The sequence below is a fragment of the Carlito syrichta genome, unplaced genomic scaffold (assembly GCF_000164805.1).
Source record: "Carlito syrichta isolate Samal-C Ts95f unplaced genomic scaffold, Tarsius_syrichta-2.0.1 Scaffold301887, whole genome shotgun sequence".
NCBI lineage: Eukaryota > Metazoa > Chordata > Mammalia > Primates > Tarsiidae > Carlito > Carlito syrichta.
The window spans coordinates 608,035-628,392 of record NW_007245983.1 but is presented as its reverse complement, the minus strand read 5'-3'; the positions used below and the strand labels follow the sequence as shown (position 1 = coordinate 628,392).

Below are 20,358 nucleotides of genomic sequence, written 5' to 3'. Positions count from 1 at the left end.
ACTAAGTGGGACTCCAACTCAAAAAAAAAAAAAAAAAAATTAAAACTTTGACTTGTGAGGCAGAGAAAGTATCATTTAATTCAATATTGTCAAAGTGGAGTTTATTTCAGTGATAACATAACTAAGAGAAAAGAACTACATTCAAAATGTTACTCTTTTAGGTGAATAATGTATGGGCATAGATAGAAGCTATAGTACTTTATCAGCCTGTAGAAAAGACCACTGACATTTTCAAGGTCAAGATTCTGCCACTTCTAGTTATACAAGTTTCAAGTGGGCTGGGAAACATTGCTTTGAATCATGCTGGCCCTTGCCCCAAGAGTCTGAAAACAGAGTACAATGGCTGAGATAGACTGGCAGGGATACTAGACCAGAAGTTCCTTGTGGGTGTGCCCTTTGTGGGGGGGGGGGGTCCCTAGAGGATGATACTGGTTTGCCTTAAAGCTCACCTGGAAGACAGTGTGGAACCTGGTGAGGGCTGGTTGCTCTCTGAAGCCCTGTTCCCGGGGGAACTGTGGTCGCTGTCACCATGGTTGCTCCAGTGATTGGCCTCTTCCTCAAATTCCTGCCCAGACATGATCCTTTCGATTTCTTCTTCTGATATCTTTGACAAGGAATCAATACATATTAGATTGAGTGCTCAGGGCACTCTCTGTTCCTTCTGTAGGAATGAAAGCTTATTTAAATCTCATAGGATTTCCCAGAACTATCTAAAGAGAAACCCACATTCTCTCTCCTCCACCCCTTACTCCAGGCTTCTCACTAATCTTTTTTTTTGAGTTGGAGTCTCACTCTGTCACCCAGACTGGAGTGCAGTGGCTGCTCCCAGCCACCGCAGCCTCGACCTGCTGGGCTCCGGCAATCCTTCCTCAGCCTTCCGAGTAGCCGGAATTATAGGCACGTGCTACCATGCCCGGCTGATTTATTTATTTACTTATTGTAGAGATGAGGTCTCACCAAGTTGCCCAGGTGGGTCACGAACGCCACTCACTAATCTTAGGACAGTTTGGCTGCTTGCCTCCCAGCACCATGGCCCATCATGGTCTTTCTCTTGCTCATTTACCCTATTCTCAAGCCACAAAACCTCTAGGTTTTTCCATACTTCTCTTTGTCCTTGAGTCTATCCTTTCCTAATCCTGAAACATCATTCCTCAATGACAATTTCCTACCTGCCCTTTATTTATTTATTTATTTTTTGAGTTGGAGTCTCACTCCGTCACCCAGGCTGGAGTGCAGTGGCATGCTCACGGCCACCCCAGCTTTGACCTGCTGGGCTCCAGTGATCCTTCCGCCTCAGCCTTCCAAGTAGCCGGAACTACAGGTGCGTGCTACCATGAGCAGCTAATTTTTTGATTTATTGTAGAGAAAGTCTCACCAAATTGTCCAGGCTGTTCTTGAACCCATGGGCTCAGGCAATCCCCTCACCTTGGCCTCCCAAAGTGCTGGGATTATGAGGCTTGAGCCACCATGCCCAGTCCCTATTGTGCTTTAAGACCCAATTCAAATGTCAGCTCCTTTGTAAAGCTTTCTACCACCACCTAGACATAATTTTAGCTCCTTCTTCTACCAACTCATGATTCTGTATATTCTAGAAGAGGCGGATAACATAGTAGTTGAGGGTATGAATTTGGGAGCTAGACTACCTTTGTTCAAATCCAGGTTCTGCAACAGTCATTTAAAACTATTTTGACTTAAATTCCCTTATTTGTATGGCAGAAAGAATATTATCTACCACAGGATAGTTGAGAGGATTAAATTACTTAATACATATCAAATATTTAGAAAAGGGCAGGGACATAGCAACAATTATGGAGGGGCTGATAATGACATCATTATCATTGTTATTTTTGTAGCACTTATGGTAACGAATCATAGAAATACCCTCTACAAAACCTAAGACCATGATTGGACCTATAAAAGAGTAAGTACTCAGGAAATGCATGTTAAGTACCAACCATGTACCTTCCATGGATTTGTTTTTTTAAGAAAGACATTCCTAAACCTATTAAATAAAAGAAGAAATTGCAGCTCACGCAAGTGAACTGACTAGCCCAAGATCACACTGTGTGATCCGGACGGGAGTTTGAGGAAGAGGCCAAAGTATCCAAGTATTCAGTCCAGTGCTCTAGCTACTATACCAGAAAGGGAGTGAGTGAATAAACTTTAACCCAGAGTTGAGGCCTAACTGGCTAAATGCGGAACATAGAATGAGAGTGAGTGCTAAGGAGGAAGGGCCAGATGTATTTATATTTGTTGTTCCTATGGAAACCTGGAAGGACATTTTCTCCCAAGTCTAACTCAAATCTACATACTTCTTTATTCCAGCAGCCTATGAGAAAACCTTGAGTTGCTACAATCATAAATTAAGGAGCATTCAGAACTAGAACTCAGCTAGTACACAGGACTTGAAGGGGGAAACAAGAAACACTTGACTGGTGCATTGAGTTGAATAGTTGGTCTGAAATAGGTTGTATTACATATTAAATTAGAAGGTGTTTTTTTTTAAATTCAGTCACATATAGCAAACAAACAATTTTTCTCTTAGGAATCCTTAGAACTCTGAAATCATTATTTGCATTTTACAAGACATGTGAAGGCAAACTGTGCCATCAAACTGCAAGATGTTTACTGAGGCTCTGACTGATGCAGCTTCAGTGATGGAGGTGAGAGTAAGACCAGAGCCTGGAAGGCATTGAGGTACCTGAGTTGGGTGAAAAGGACCAGTCCTGGTGAAGAAATCCCACTCTAGCTAGAAGCCAAAGTCATACTGCACCTGTCTCTCCTGTGGGTCCCATGCAGCACTGGGCAATTACTGATGACTAAAAAGGATGGAACATTTTGGGAGTGCTTGAACCTGGGTTCAAATCTCATTTGTCACCTTCTAGCTGAGTAATGTTGGGCAAGTCACTCAAGCTCTCTGAGCCTCAGCTTCCTCATTTGTAAAATGGGCATAATGTTATATTCTCCTGTAGTTCATAGTTACCTCACAGGATGCTTGAACAAAGAAGCAAGCAGGTTGAATCGTATAGACTTGGGAGGCTAATCCAAGATAAAGTTATAAAGTACAGGTGCATAATAGGTGCTCAATAAATGGATGATTCAATACAGTTAATAACTTGTAGATCACAGCTTTGCCTCACACACCATCTATAAACAGTTAAAGACTGAAAGGATATGCCCAGCATCAAAAAGTCAAATGCAGTGATAGGTGAAATAGGTTTATCTGAGCATTAGCACCTTCAGTTCTGGAAAGAACACAGAGTATGGAGATGTAAGGGACTGAAAATTTTCTGCACAGTAGGGGAGTCATAAGGGCCAGTTAAAAACATTAGGTACTATTGAGGAAGGGTCTTTGTTAAGGAAATATTTAAGAATTCTCTCCAATGGGCTGAGCACAGTAGCATATGCCTGTAATCCCAGCACTTTGGGAGGCCTAAGCAGGAGGATTGTTTAAGGCTAGGAGTTTAAGACCAGCTAGGGCAACACAGTGAGATCTCATCTCTACAAAAAAATTAAAAAGAAAAAGTGAGTCAGGCAAGGTGGAGCAGGCCTACAGTCCTAGCTACCTGGGAAGCTGAGGCAAGAGGATCCTTGAGCCCAAGAGTTGGAGGCTGCTGTGAGTTATGATTGTGCCACTGTACTCCAGCCCAGATGACAGAGTGAGACTCTGTCTTAAAAAAAAAAAAATCCAGCCGGGCTCGGCGGCTCAGCCTGTAATCCTGCGCTTTGGGAGGCTGAGGTGAGTGGATTGCCTGAGCCCACGGGTTCAAGACCCACCTGGGCGACTTGGCGAGACCTCATCTCTACAATAAATCAAAAAATCAGCCGAGCGTGGTAGCGTGCGCCTGTAGTTCCAGCTACTTGGAAGGCTGAGGCGGAAGGATCGCTGGAACCTAGCAGGTTGAGGCTGCGGTGGCCGGGAGCGGCCACTGCACTCCAGTCTGGGTGACAGAGTGAAACTCCAACTCAAAAAAAAAAAAATCCTTCCTATGGATAAACTTTCTATTGCATCTAAACATAGAAAAATGAATATAAATAAAGGTCATATATGAAAAGCCCATAGCTACTATCATACTCGGTGAAAATGGTGAAAAACTGAAAGCTATTCCTGTAAGAAGAAGGATGCCTATTCCTGCCTATTCTATTCAGCATAATACAAGTGCTAGCCAGAGCAATTAGGCAAGAAAAATAAGTAAAAGGCATCCAAACTGGAAAATAATTTATATTATTTATTTTAAAATCCCCAGTAAAAATCCACAAGTAAAAGTATTCACATACACACAAAAAATTGTTAGAATAATAAACAAATTAAGCAAAGTTGCAGGATATAAAATCAATGTGCAACAATCAGTTGCTTTTCTTTTTTGAGTTGGAGTCTCACTCTGTTGCCCAGACTGGAGTGCAGTGGCACACTCTCAGCCACTGCAGCCTCGACCTGCTGGACTCCGGCAACCCTTTCACCTCAGTCTTCCAAGTAGCTAGAACTACAGGCATGCGCTACTACACCCAGCTAATTTTTTATTTATTGTAGAGACGAGGTCCTGCCAAGTTGCCCTGGTGGATCTCAAATCTGCGGGCTCAGGCAATCCATTCGCCTCGGCCTCCCAAAGTGCTGGGATTACAGGCTGAGCCACCGAGCTTGGCCAATCAGTTGTGTTTTTATACACTACCAATAAACAATCCAGAAAAGGAATTAAGGAAACAATCCCACTTACAACCACATTAAAAAGAATGAAATACTTAGCAATAAACTTAAGGAGGTGAAAAACTTATACACAGAAAACTACAAAACAGCTGCAAGAAATTAAAGACACAAACAAATGGAAAGACATCTCATGTTTATGAATTGGAAGATATCATGTTGTTAAAATGTCCATATTACATAAAGCAATCTACAGAATCAATTTAATTTCTATCAAAACCCCAATGGTATTTTTTGCAGGAAAAGAAAAAACAATCCTAGAATTCATATGAAATCATAAAGGACCCTAAATAGCTAGAACAACCTTCAGAAAGAATGACAAAGCTGGAGGTCTCACACTTTCTGACTTCAAGATGTATTACAAAGCTATAGTAATCAAGACAACGTGGTACTGGCATATGGATGGACATATTGATTGATGGAACAGAATAGAGAGCCTAGAAATAAACCCACATGTATATGGTCAAATGATATTTGACAAAGGTGCCATTACTCTACGACGGGGAAAGGATAGCCTTTTCAACAAATAGTTCTGAGAAAACTATATCCACAAGTAAAAAAATGAAGTTTGACCCTTATTTTATATCATACACCAAAACCAACTCAAAATACATTAAAGACTTAAATATAAGAGCTGAAACTATAAAACTCCTATAAGAAAACACAGAGGAAAAGCTTTATAACATTGGTCTTGGCAATAATTTCTTGAATATCATACCAAAAGCACAGGTAACAAGAGCAAAAACAGACAAGTGAAACTACATCAAACTAAAAAGCTTCTATGCAGCAAAGGAAACAAGCAATAGGGTGAAAAGGCAACCTATGAAATGGGAGAAAATATTTGCAAATTATACATCCTATAAGCAATTATTATGCAAAATATAAAAGGAACTCCTATAACTCAATAACAGCAATGACAAAATCAAAAAACCCAAACAAATAACTGAATTAAAAAACGGGCAAGAGACTTGAACAGACATTTCTCCAAAGAAGACAAATGACTGATAGGTATACCGGGGGATCCAAAAAGAACCCAAATTATTTTTTGGAGGGTGGGCCCCTTGTAGTACAGGCTTCTCCCGCTAGGCAAGTGTCCTAGGAACCCAATGACATCTGTGTGCCAACTAGCACCACTGTGAGAGACTGCACTCAGCTTCAGTGATTTTTAAAAGTTTTTAGATTCTTTCAACATGTTTGCCCATTTCAAGACAGGTGATTGACAAGTGCACCTGCTCACATGGCGGTGAATGTCCAGCAGTTTTTGACCAAAACATGTAAGAATAAATACACAATTTTTTATAAATACATTCTCATTTTTTTGAGATATCTCTTCATCAGAAAAGATATACATCACTAACCATCAGGGAAATGCAATCAAAATTACAAGATATTATCTCCCATCTATTAGTGAAAGACTTGTACACAAACTACAAAGCAGTTTGTGTCTTTAACAAACATCTGTTATAATGTCCATTATCAAAACCCCCAGAAAATAACAAGTGTTGGAGAGGATGTGAAGGAATTGAAACTCTTATATACTGTTAGTGGGAATGTAAAATGACTCAACCACTATGTAAGACAGCATGGAGGTTCTTCAAAAATCTGAAAATAGAACTATCATATGGTCTAACAGTCCACTTCTGAATATTTATCTAAAAGAATTGAAAACAGATCTCAAAGAGATATCTACACTTCCATGTTCACTGCAGCATTATTCAAAATAGCCAAGAGGTAGAAACAACCTGAATGTTCAATGAGAGAGGAATACATAAAGAAAACATTGTATTTACATACCGACAGATTTTAAAAAATTTTTAATGTTAATTAACTAAATTATTTTTGTCTACTTACCAGGGATGTGAAGGCACCCAGGACTACCTTGCCATCCAATTGTGGCTTTCAAGGGGAGTGTGACCAATTAGAGACAGGCAAAAGGAGCACAACACATGGCACTACATCCTTCCTGCCCCCTTATTTATTTCTGAGTCAGGGTCTCACTTTGTTGTCCAGGCTAGAGTGCAGTGGCACCATCACAGCTTACCACAGCCTGACCTCCTGGACTCAGGTGATCTTTCTGCCTCAGCCTCCTTAGCAGCTGGGACTACAAGTATGTGCCATCATGGTCAGTTAACTTTATAAAAAAATTATTTGTGCCGGGCTTGGTGACTCAGCCTGTAATTCCGCGCCTTTGGGAGGCTGAGGTGAGTGGATTGCCTGAGCCCACGGATTCGAGACCCGCCTGGGCAGCGAGACCTCATCTCTACAACAAATAAAAAAAAATCAGCCGGGCGTGGTAGCGCATGCCTGTAATTCCCGCTACTCGGAAGGCTGAGGCGGAAGGATTGCCAGAGCCCAGCAGGTGAGGCTGAGGTGGCCGGGAGCGGCCACTGCACTCCAGTCTGGGCAACCGAGTGAGACTCCAACTCAAAAAAAAAAAAAAAAAAAAATGTATTTGTAAAGACAGTTTTGCTATGTTGTCCAGGCTTATCTCAAACTCCTGGTCCCAAGCAATCCTCCCACCTTGACCTCCCAAAGTGCTGGGATTGCAGTCGTGAGCCACTCGGCATGGCCAAGTCTTTAAAAAGAAAGAAATTCTGTAATGTGCTACATACCAAGGATGAACCTTGATGACATTATGCTAAGTGAAATAAGCTATAAATACTGCATGATTCTACTTTATGCGGCATCTAAAGTAGTCAAACTCTTAGAAGCTGAAAGTGGAATGATGGTTGTCAGGGGCTGGAGGAAAAGGAAAATGAGGAGCCGCTATTCAATGGGTATAGTTTCAGTCATATGAGATGAAAAAGATCTTAAGATCTGCTGTATAACAATGTACATATAATTAACAATATTGTACTGTACACTTAAAATTTATTAAGGTAGATTTCATGTTACATGGTGTTTACTACAATAAAAAAGAACAGTTTTTAATCCATATCAACATAAATGAATTTATAAGAGATATGACTTAAATAACAAGAATAAAAATGTTTGATTTAAAAAAATACAGTAGAGTTAGGAGTTTTACCCACCCATACCCTGACTGAGTGTATAAGCATACCAAGTTCATGTGACAGGAAATCTTCCATAAGTCGTCAGTGTCTCAAAAGAACTCTGAACTCTTGTCTTTCATTTTTCACATTTAATTGGCTAAATCCTATCAATTTATCCACTACATATTTTTTGAATCTATTCCTGCCCTTCAATATGCACTGTCACTGCTCTGCTTCAAACTATTATCTGTAACTCTTGCCTGGACTTCTGCAAACCTTTCTAACTGCTTTCTCTCTCCCTCAGTCTCACTCATCCTCACCCTACTCCCCACAAACCATTTCCACAGCTAGAATGATCTTTCTAAGATGCAAATCTGAGTATGTCCCTCTCTCTACTGAAAACCTTTTAGTGGTTGCCTCTTGGTCCACACCAGTAATTCTTAAGGCATGCCCCCTGCCTACTGGTGTGCTGAAGGATTCATTTGACAAGTCATAAATAGATCCCATTTCCCATCTTCATGAAGTTCTTCTATTGGCAAGTAAGAACACGTGGTATAGGCTGGTCCTATAGAGATTTTACCTAAGGAGCTAAAGTCAAAGATAGTAGAAGGCTACCCTTTAGGGAACTGACTGCAAATTCAAGGAATCTGCCTTATCTCTTGCCACTCCACTACATGTGCTCAATGCTCTCACTTGACTAAAGAAACTCCTTGTCATTCCTTAAAGATTTATCTTTAGAGTTGGGCACAGTGGCTCACACCAGCAATACCAGCACTTTGGGAGGCCAAGACAGGGGGAATCTCCTGAAACCAGCCTGAGCAACATAGTGAGATCCCTCTTCATAAATAAAAAAATCAGCTGGGCGTGATGGTGTGCACTTGTAACCCCAGCAACTCAGGATGGTAAAGCAGGAGGATCACTTGAGCTCAGGAGTTGGCGGCTGCAGTGAGATATGATCATGCCTAGATAGCAGAGTAAGACCCTGTCTCAAGAAAAAAAAGAAAAAAGAAAAAGATTCTTTCTCTGGTCTTTGTATAATCTATTTTGTCTAGCATGAATAAAAGATGCCTGGCTTCACAGTCCTTCCTAACACAGCTAATTCTTCCTCCTCCTTCAAGACTTAGTTCAAACTTTACCTTCTCCAGAAAGCCTTCCCTGAGTCTCTAGTCCTCAGTCATGGGTCTAGCCTGAACAGAAGTCCCTCTTTCTGTACTCCATAGGCATATTCCATTATCTCTTACTATACTATGATGTCTGTTACATATCTGTCTTTCCCCTTAGACTGAATTCACAGTATAGGGTCTAAAAGAGTAGGAATAGTAAACGTTCGTGGGATTGAGCAGGGTATTATCATTCCTACCTTACAAATAAGATTTTTTTTTTAAGTTGGAGTTTCACCCCATTGCCCAGGTTGGAGTACAGTGGCATGCTCACAGCCACTGCAGCCTTGATCCGCTAGGCTCAGGTGATCCTTCTGCCTCAGCCTTCCAAGGAGCTGCAAGGTATGTACTACCATGTCCAACTAATTTTTAAAATTTATTTACTGTAGAGACAAGGTCTTGTCAAGTTGTCCAAGCTGGTCTCAAACCCCTGGGCTCTGGCAATCTTCTCGCCCTAGCCTCCCAAAGTACTGGAATTACCGCTTTGAGCGACTGCGCCCGGGCTACAAATAAGATTTATAATATTCTGCTGATATATCTTTAGATGAAATGAATAGTAAAGTAGTCTTGCTAACTTCTGCCGGCTAAGTTATCTATACAACCTTAAGTGATTGACAAAAAATCCTCTGCGTGGTTTTTTTTGTTTTTTTTTTTTTTAGTTGAAGTCTCACTCTGTCGCCCAGACTGGAGTGCAGTGGCCGCTCCCAGCCACCACAGCCTCGACCTGCTGGGCTCCAGCGATCCTTCCGCCTCAGTCTTCCAAGTTGCTGGAACTACAGGCGTGCGCTACCACGCCTGGCTAATTTTTTTTTGATTTATTGTAGAGATGAGATCTCGCCAAGTTGCCCAGGCGGGTCTCAAACCCATGGGCTCAGGCAATCCACTCACCTCAGCCTCCCAAAGGCGTGGTATTACAGGCTGAGCCACCGAGCCCAGCTACTCTGCGTGGTTTTAAAACCAGAATTGGGTTCACTACCTGTGAAACACTTAGGAAAGGTTGAGAAATCACAAGAAGAACTTTAATTATTACCTTATACATTTCAGATTTTCAAAGCACTTTCACATCCAGGTCCTAAAAGCAGTTTTACAGGAATGAAAGCAAAGATGGCTTCCCCCAAAAGGATCAAGGTGAGCAGCTCTAGGAGCATTTGGAGTTCTGGGCTTCCAGAATGTACCACAGAGAGTGAGGCCTAGAACTCACCTGGACTGGCCCAATGCTCTTATTCCGGCCTCCAGGCATGCCATCTTCTCTGATAGCTGAAAGGAAACATAGTCAAGAAAGATAGTCAGAAGCACACTCACAAAGAATAAAAAGAGAACTTATTTGGCCAAAAGCACAAGGTAGCCTTAAACACAAGTCTTTCTGGACTTTTTTCATTAATTAGATTCTCAGATTTTTTTATTTTATTTTAATTTTTTAGATAATTTAAATTTTTTACCTCGCTGGTTCCTTCCTGCAAAGGCAGTCAGAAGTAGAGCTTCTTTGCAGTTGAAGGAGCTTACTTGGCATTTTCTAACTATAAAAATCATTCTTTAAATACTAGCAGCCTCACTAAGAATAACAACTACTAATTTTATTATCATCACTGTTTATGGAACATTTATTATGGGGCACAGAGAAGAAAACCCCTGATTTGCAATTACAGTAGGACCCTAGTATTAGGCAAAGCTTTCTGGAAAAGACAACCTCTGAACTGAATCTTGAAAGTTAGGAAAAGGGTGCTTCAGGTTGAGTGAATAGTGTACAGAAAAGTTGCAAGTTTTTTTTGTTTTTTGTTTTTGAGTTGGAGTCTCACTCTGCCGCCCAGACTGGAGTGCAGTCGCACGCTCCCTGCCACCGCAGCCTCGACCTGCTGGGCTCCAGCGATTCTTCCATCTCAGCCTCCCAAGTAGCCAAAACTACAGGCGTGCACTACCATGCCCAGCTAATTTTTTATTTATTGTAGAGACGAGGTCTCGCCAAGTTGCCTGGGTGGGTCTCCAACCCATGGGTGCAGGCAAAACACTTGCCTCGGCCTCCCAAAGTGCTGGGATTACAGGCTGAGCCACCAAGCCCGGCCAAAAGTTGCAAGTTAAAACGAAGAACGGCCTTTGGGAGGCTGAGGTGAGTGGATTGCCTGAGCCTGCGGGTTCAAGACCCACCTGGGCAACTTCGCAAGACCTCATCTCTACAATAAATCAAAAATCAGCCGTGCGTGGTAACACACGCCTGTAGTTCCAGCTACTTGGAAGGCTGAGGCGGAAGGATCGCAGGAGCCCAGCAGGTCGAGGCTGCGGTGGCCGGGAGCGGCCACTGCACTCCAGTCTGGGTGACAGAGTGAGACTCCAACTCAAAAAAATAAAATTAAATTAAAATAAAGCTAAGAATGGCCTGTTCTTTCTAGGGACTTCCAAGTGGTTTAACCTGGCTAAAATACTGGGGAAGGGTGGCTTACCACAGGGAAGAGTAGCAAGAGATGAGGCTGGGGAGACCAACTGTGGCCAGATTATAGAGCCTTCAACACAAGGCTGAGGGTATAAACTTTAGCTGATGAGTTGGAAGGCAAGAAGAAATGCAGGAAAGCATTGTAGTCATGCTGGAGTTTTTGAAAAAATCTTTGTGACAACCACTGTGGAGAGTGGTTTTGGAGGAGGGGGTAATGTTAATAATGACAGAGGATAAGCTAATACATTATATGAGAGCATGCTTTGTTGTAACGTACCTGCCGCAAAAATAAAATAATGTAAGGAACTAGAAAGTCCTTGGGGCAGCGCTGAAAGGTTGACAGAAAGTTCATCTTCATTAAAGCAGACCTCATTCCTGGTATCCTCTGAAGATTACACACTTCAGAATTAGACAAGCTTGGGTCTAAATCCTATTTCTGCCTGATCTGTGTAATTATGAACAAGTTTCTTCATCTCTCTGAACCTCAGTTTACTGAAGTGTACAGAGAAGATATTGGTACATGTCGTATGTGACATTATATAAAATAGTATAGCTAAAACATTAATCATAGGGCCTGGCAAATAAAGTAGACATTTAGTAGCTAATACTTCCCTCTCCTTAGCCTCTTTTCTCTGAACACAGGAGTTTTAAATGCAAGGTTCCATTCTCAATTTTGCTAGAGCCTTAATATTTTCATCTATGAAATGGGGCAACATGGTCTGCTTTATAAAGCTGTTGTGAATTTGGAGTGAGAAACATAGACAAACAATGTTGGAGGTAGATATATGCAGGTTATTGCCAGGGAGTTCTCCTTCAACCTACTTTCAAGTTCCTTAAAATCCCTCCTTGGTTATCCCATGGTCAGTAACAGTCTCTAGATACTTTTATTTCCAATACTGCCATCTCACATGTCTGCCTCAGCTCACAGGTACAGAACAAAATCTGTCACTGGAAAATACAACACTGAACACATTTCAGCTCTTATCTCATTCTCATCTAAAGCTTATAATGTACTTGCATATATGTATATTAGCTCATTTGATATATCACTGTCCTGGAGGTAAGAAAAGAACTCAACATAGTTTACTTTTTTAAAGGACCACAAATGTTGAAGATTTACATCTTGCCAATCTTTTGCTCTGAAATGTAAAAGCTCATCTTCTCCCTGAACTTCACCTGGAATAGGGAAATTCACATAGAATGGACAATGTACTATGTGTTAGGTACTGCTATCTCAGGTAAAATAACTTATAAGGAAAGTATTAGTATCATCCCATTGAACAGATGACTCTAAGGCACAGAGAAATTAAGTATTTTGCTTAAGGAGACAGAAACTGAACAGCAGAATCAGAGTTGGAACTCAGGCTATCAGACTCTAAGATCAGATTCCTTTCCACTACTAGTATTTCCTATAGTGTAAGTGCATCCTTTTGGAGAAACATAAGATAGCTTTAGGTGTCACATAAAGTCTTAATTATACATTATGCTAATGTGCTTTAAAATAGTGATTTTTCCATTCACAGAGGTGATAAAAAATTGCCTTTGAAAATTAACTTTGATTTTAAAAAAAGTATTTAAATAATAAAAACAGTAATACCAGCTTAATTAGAGATGGGAAAACCTGTCAAGATGGCATGAAAATGTCTGAAGTGTGGAAAACAATACAATGTGTCACAGTGTTTTGCTCTGTTAAAACAAAAACTTGGATCACATTTTAAAGCTTATAATGTACTTGCATAAATGTATAATAGCTCATTTGATCCTCACAACAACTTTGAAAGGGGTATATTGTTATTAACCCATGCACTTTTGAGATGAAGAAATGAAGATCAAAGAGGTAAAGAGACTTAGTCAAAGTTACTCAGGGAAGAAGTGACAGAGCTGAGGTTTCAATTTAGGTCTTCTGATTGAAAAGCTGTGCTTGTTCCTTGATGTGACACTGAGCTAAAAGTAAGTTTTACAGCAATGTAGAAAGTCTTTCTGGCAGTGATCTGATTCAAAAGACCAAATGACTTCTGGGTGCAGTATTATAGGAATTGTTCTGTTGTAACTCTTGTGGAAGCCTAAGAATGAGAATGGTGCCAATCAAGGCTCTTCTACCTTTTCGGAAGGAGCACAAATACTTTTTCTGCACTAAAACTCATGCCTACATTTCTCACTTGCTTGGGCCTGAGCAGTCAAACCCAGAAGCCAGAAACGTATGTAAGAAACAAAGCTAAATACATCAAAATTCTGCTCAAAACCTGCTGGTGTTGGTCTTTGGTCTATGGGATAAGTCTAAGCACCTTAGCTTGGCATTCAAGACTCTTCGTGATCTGATTCTGTGAGATTTCCCATCCTAATCTCTTGCCATAAATGCTGTTCCCTGTCTACAGAGAATTATCTGTTAGTCCTTGAACATGCTCTGCTGTTTTACATAGTTGTACCTCTGCACATGTTGTTTCTATTCAGAAAGAATCTTTTTCAGATTTTTCAGTGGAAAAATCTGGTAACACCACCTGATCCAAGTGACACCACCATAACCAAGTGATTCAAGTTAATAACACCAATAATGGAACAAACTTACATCATGTGCTCTTGATATGACAGACTGAGAAGGATACAACATCATTTCTTTTTCTTTTCTTTTCTTTTTTTTTTTGAGTTGGAGTCTCACCCCGTTGCCCAGGCTGGAGTGCAGTGGCACACTCATGGCCACCCCAGCATCGACCTGCTGGACTCTGGCAATCCTGCCGCCTCAGCCTTCCAAGTAGCCAGAACTACAGGCACGTGCTACCATGCCCGGCTAATTTTTTGATTTATGGTAGAGATGAGGTCTCACCATGTTGCCCAGGCTGTTCTCGAATCCATGGGCTCAGGCAATCCTCTCGCCTTGGCTTCCCAAAGTGCTGGAATTATAGGCTTGAGTCATCGTGCCCGGCCTATTTCTTTGGCATTCTTGCAAAAAATGCATAACCTGAATCCAACTGTGAGGAAACTGACAAATCCAAATCGAGGGATATTCTACAATGCATAAATAACCTATTTACTTTAAAATCAACAATGTTAATAAAGACAAAGAAAGGCTGAGAAACTATTTCAGATTAAAGGAGACTAAAAAGACAAAAACTAAATATAGTGTTATTTCCTGAATTGGCTTCTATATAAACAAAAAATTCCTGAATAAAATCTACTAAGTCAATAACAGCATTGTGTCATGCGAAATTTCCTGATTTTGATAACAATTCTTTGGTTATGTTAGAAATAAAGAGGAACTGGCTGGACAGGGCAGCCCACTCCTATAATCCTAGCATTTGAGAAGCTGAGGCAGGAGGATCTCTTGAGGTCAGGAGTTTTGAGAGCAGTCAGGGAAATATGAGACTTTGCCTCTACAAAAAAATCAAAAAATTAGCTGGACCTGGTGGCATGTGCCTATAGTCCTAGCTACTCCTGAGGCTGAGGTGGGAGGACTGGTTGAGCCCAGGAGTCCAAGGCTGCGATAAACCACGATCCTGCCACTGTACTCCCGACTGGGTGACAGAATGAAATCCCACCCCCCCACCTCCATAAAAGAAATAAAGGGGAATGATGCCTATATCATTAAGAAACTACACACACACACACACACACACACACACATACACACACACAGAGAGAGAGACAGACAGACAGACAGATAGACACAGAGAGACAGACTTTTTGCTTCAGAGGGCAAGAGGGAGGGAGGGAAGAAGAGGGAGAGAGAGGAAGGGAGGGAGGGAGTAGAAATAATAAAACAAATAGCATGATAAAGCAAATAAGGCAAAATGTTAACAATCAGTGAATTTGGGTGAAGGATAAATGGGAGTTCTTACTACTGCTGCAATTTTCTGTAAGTTTGAAATTATTTCAAAATAAAACATTAAAACAAAATTTAAAAGTCATTTTTTAAAAAGCTCTTTAAGTCTGTAAGGAGCACAAACTTCCTTGATTCTGCCAAGATTCTACTCAAATGTTATCTCTCATTGAGATTTCTCGGTGCTCCCTGCAGCTCTCTATGCTGTATCCTGGGATACTTTTTCAAAAATTTTTCATTTTAAAGATGTGGGGGTACTGGCCAGGCGCGGTGGCTCACGCATATAATCCTAGCACTTTGGGAGGTAAGGTGAGAGGATTGCCTGAGCCCACAGGTTCGAGACCAGTCTAGGTAACTTGGCAAGACCTCATCTCTACAATAAATCAAAAAATTAGCTGGGTGTGGTGGCGTGCGCCTGTAGTTCCAGCTACTTGGAAGGCTGAGGTGGAATGATCGCCTGAGCCCAGCAGATTGAGGTTGTGGTGGCTGTGAACATGCCACTGCCCTCTAGCCTGGATGACAGAGCGAGACTCTGACTCAAAAAAAAAAAAAAAAAAGATGTGGGGTACAATTCAGAGTTAGGTATACAAAGGTTCATTATACAGGTACCCTTGTTGATGAGGTGTGCCCTCCACCCCGTCCCCCGGCAGATTCCCACTACTGCCAATCATGCACCCCCTCCCTACAGTTTTCCACTACTGCCAATCCTTTTCTTATAGTATTATGGTGATTGTTCAAGGTCCGCTTATGAGTGAGAACATGTGATACACAGTTCTTTGTTTCTATGATAGATCACTCAGTACTATAGACTCTAAGTCCATCCAAGTTGCTGTGAAGTTCATAATTTGTCCTTCTTTATGGCTGCATAATATTCCATTGTGTATATGTACCACATTTTAAAAAAATCTTTCAATGGGCAGCATGGTTGGTTCCATGTTTTTGCTGTAGTGAACAATGCTGCAATAAACATGCGTGTGAAGGTATCTTTTTCATAGAGTGATTTGAATTCCTCCAGGCATATTCCCAGTAGGGGGACTGCAGGGTTGTATAGAAGGTCAATTTTTAGATCTTTTAGGAATCACCAAACTGTTTTCCACAGAGGTTGCATTAGTTCACACTCCCACCAACTGTCCTGGAGTACTTTTTATCTTGGCAAAATGGTATGTCAATGACATAGGATCACTGTCTCACAATGCCATTCAGCAAATCTCACCTCTCCCAAGAAGATTTCCTTGATCTTCCTACTTTTGAATAAATGAATTAATTAGCAAGTTGAGACCACGCAGTGAGAGGAATTTTTCATTTTTTTCACATAATTACTTAGCTGACATAAATTCCCCCCATTAGGCCCAGTGTATCTTCTCTCCTATGACATTTCCCCCATTCTACTTCCTCCCATGGCCCTCCATCATAGCCAATCCATTTTACCAGGAAGCATCCTGTCAATATCTGCTGAGGGACACAGAAAAAAGTAGGACTTGGTCATGGCCCTTGAAGGACTAATTGTTTAATAATGGGGGAAACAGACAAGTGAATAGACAAAGAAAACATGGTGACTAGGGTTATGGCAGAGGGCATACAAAAAGCTGTGGAAGCAGAGGACCTTTATCTGGTTGGGGAATGATGTCAGAAACAGCTTCTTAGAGGCTGTTACAAATAAAAGCTGAGGCTTGAAGTCAGGTGAAAAAGAGGTAGAATATTTCAGGAAGATGAAACCACATGAGTAAAACATGAAATATCACTGGGTTTTTGGAAGAACTGGAATGGAATATAGACTGTGAGTGGGAAACAGCAGACAGAGGAGAAAAGGGATGAAGTGACTGATGCCAGAGTCAGAGGGCCTTGAAAATCACTTTGACAGGGCCCAGCCACCACTCATTGCTTTTCTTTACATCTCCCTCTTTGCTTTGCTGCTTAATTTCCTGACCAGTCAACTTTCAGGACTGAAAAGAAACTCGGTTCCATATCCAGAGACAAAAGACAACAGAAGGCTGGCTCATACATAGTGGGAATGCACCAGCCACAACTGGCAGCTGCATTTTTAAAGTTAATGTTTAAAGTTCTGAAGTTTAGATTTATAGAAGAGTTGCAAAAACAGTGAAGAGAGTTCTTATATACTCTACAGCTTTGTCTGTTAACATCTTATGTAACCATGGACCAATTTTATCAAAACTAAGAAATTAACTTTAGTACAATACTATGAACCAAAGTACAGCCTTATTTGGGTTTCTCTAGTCGTCCTTTTTCTGTTCCAGAACCGAATCTAGGATCCTACATTGCACTCAATTATCATGCTTCCACAGTTTTCTCCAATCTGTGATAGTTCTTCAGTTTTTGTCTTTTATGACCCTGACACTTGCCAAATGAGTATTTTGTAGAGTCTAAGTAATTTTGAAGAATGTCCCTCAATATGGATTTGTCTATTTACTCAGAATTAGACTGAGAATAAACTTATCTCTGAGTGGTATATGTATGTGTGTTCTTCTCAGTGTATCTTATCAGGAAGTGTATAATGTCAGTGTGCTTTACCAGAGCTGTTAACCTTGATTGCTTGTCTAAGGCAGTACATGTCAGAATTCTCTACAGAAACTTACTTTTTTCCCTTTGTAATTATCAAACTTTCCAGGCTATGCAAATATTCTGTCTCTGTTTAAACCTATGCCCACTTATTTTAGCATCCATCAGTGGATCTCGCCAGCAGCAATTATACTGTAGTATTCTAATGGTGATCTTTCATCATTCCTTCTACATGTATTAGCTGAAATTCTTTTATGAGAAAGGATCAACACTTCTCTATTTATTTAGCCATTTCTTTCAGTATGAACTCATGAATATTTATTTTATTCTTTGGGTTACAAAGTAACCCTACAGTTACATTGTGGCTCAAGTTGTTCCAACTTTAGCCATTAGAAGCTATAAGCTCCCCTCACTTTTGTTCTTTTTAAAGTACTTCCTAACTTTCTGGCACCATAAGAGGCTCCAGCTCCAGGTCCCTTACCCCAGCCCTGGAATCAATCAGTTCTCCAATGAGTCTTGATTCATTTTACTGATAATTTGAAAGCCAAGATCTGGGTGCCAGGTGTGTTCACTGCTGTTGGGGTATCACTTTAGCCCCTTCTCAGTGGCTAGAGCTTGGGAATACATGTATGTATACTAACTCATGTACCCGCACACATATCTATATTATCTATCTACTATCTCTATATATTTTATCTATTCGTTCATGAATACATATTGATACCATATATTTATACATGAGTAAATATTAATATCACTGATTCCAATCTAGTACTAGAGGCTTCATTCTAGACTCTCCCTTTCCTGATTTATAACTTATTTCTCTGATGTGAGAAAACTGACTCTCATTTACTTGCTTGTTCAACCCTAGTAGCAACAGAATTCCTAACACAACTTTGAAGGAGACAAATTCAGCCAGGCTCGGTGGCTCAGCCTGTAATCCTGCACCTTTGGGGGGGCTGAGGTGAGTGGACTGCCTGAGCCTGCGGGTTCGAGACCCGCCTGGGCAACTTGGCGAGACCTCATCTCTACAATAAATCAAAAAATTAGCCGGGTGTGGTAGCACGTGCCTGTAGTTCCAGTTACTTGGAAGGCTGAGGCAGAAGGATCGCCGGAGCCCAGCAGGTCGAGGCTGCAGAGGCCAGGAGCGGCCACTGTACTCCAGTCTGGGTGACAGAGTGAGACTCCAACTCAAAAAAGGAAAAAAAAAAAAAAAAAAATGAAGGAGACAAATTCTATAAACTAGAGCACTTTATATACAATTCTTTCTGTCTTTAGTCTTACAATATACAGACAGGACACTGTTTTCAAAGGTTAGTTGCTTTCTTCCCCATTCCTTTCAGTGTGGTTTTATGATTCATTGGTAATACCAGTTAGATTCATTTGTCAAATGTGCATTCCATCTCTCTGTCTCCCAACTCCTACCACATTCTGGTTAATTAAAATTCACTTTTTTGTGGCATATAGTTCTATGGGTTTTGACAAATGCATAGAATTATACACAGTTCCATACAGAATATTTTCATCCCCAAAATATTTTCATGGCAACTGCAATTTTAATTGTGCTCTTTCAGCACCAACCAGGAGATGGCAGGGTTTCTCTGTAAGAGGCTGCCTTTACCAGGCAACCAAGGCTGTTTGCCCCACATGTAAACAGGCCTAAGGCAACAGGTCCCTATCATGTGTCACCTCTGGTTGTGGTTATAGGGGTTATGATTTGATAAATGAATCTAATTGGTAGTACAAATGAATCACATAACCACAATGAAGTTAAGTTTCTTCTTCCCTAAAACAGGTGAGTTTGGCTAGAAGCCTCAGAATCTCACATTCTAGCTGAATAAGCAGGACGCTTCACCAGACTGAGTAGACAAGAAGGCAACCTATAACTATACTTTGATAAAATATCCACAGTGAGGACAACAAAGGAAATGAGACAAATGGAGGCTAAAACCAAATCAGAGAGAGGGTTCCAGGAAGATTATCACAGACTCTTTCATCAAGAGACTTATTTGGTATTGGTATATTTCTATAAAAATGTTTCTGTAAAAGAAAACTGACAGAGAGGAAGGAAAAGGATTTCCAGGTAGACGAAAAAACTGTCCTGAGCACAGGCAGGACAGTGTAAGGCATCCTTGAGGCACAGTGTAACAAGCAGAAGATGATTTAGAAAGATAGGCAAGATGGATAAGAGGTGTCCTGCAGGATAAAAGAACCACCTGGTATGTATGAAATATCATCACTTGTCCTAATGCCTACTTTGACTATTTGCATATACTTCTGTTTATAAAAGTATCAATTTTACTTTTCAGAGCATTTATAAAAATCATTTAAATAAATGACAAGTCACATTGCTACTTATCTTAAAATAAAAGGCCGGGGAAAACCTTGGTAACACTTCAAATGTCCTACTATGACTTTTTTTCTTTTTAAGTTTTCAAACAAAGTCTATCTAGAAAGTAAATTAGAGAGAGAGAGAGAGATTGATTCACCTCCCCAAAGTAGGGGAGAGGGCCAAAGCTAAGAAAACATAGCAGCCATAGCTCAAAGAGCCACATGGAGACAGCAGAATTTAGCAACAACATTCTGTATGGAACTGTGTATACTTCTATGCATTTGTCAAAACCCATAGAACTATATGCCACAAAAAAGTGAAATTTTTTTTTTTTTGAGTTGGAGTCTCACTCTGTCGCTCCCGGCCACCGCAGCCTCGACCTGCTTGGCTCCGGCAATCCTTCCGCCTCAGCCTT

The 20,358-nt window shown here is 40.8% G+C and overlaps 1 protein-coding gene across 1 annotated transcript in view; it reads right to left on the bottom strand.

Moving 5' to 3' along the window:
* Nucleotides 1–20,358, bottom strand: part of NR6A1 (nuclear receptor subfamily 6 group A member 1) — an 82,207-nt gene that overhangs the window by 16,915 nt on the left and 44,934 nt on the right. Inside the window, exons 3-4 of the mRNA XM_021711151.1 lie at nt 10,057–10,112; nt 450–604 (exon numbers count right to left, since the gene is read on the bottom strand). Coding sequence (XP_021566826.1) covers nt 450–604; nt 10,057–10,112 — 211 coding nt within the window. The remainder of the gene's footprint in view (nt 1–449; nt 605–10,056; nt 10,113–20,358) is intronic.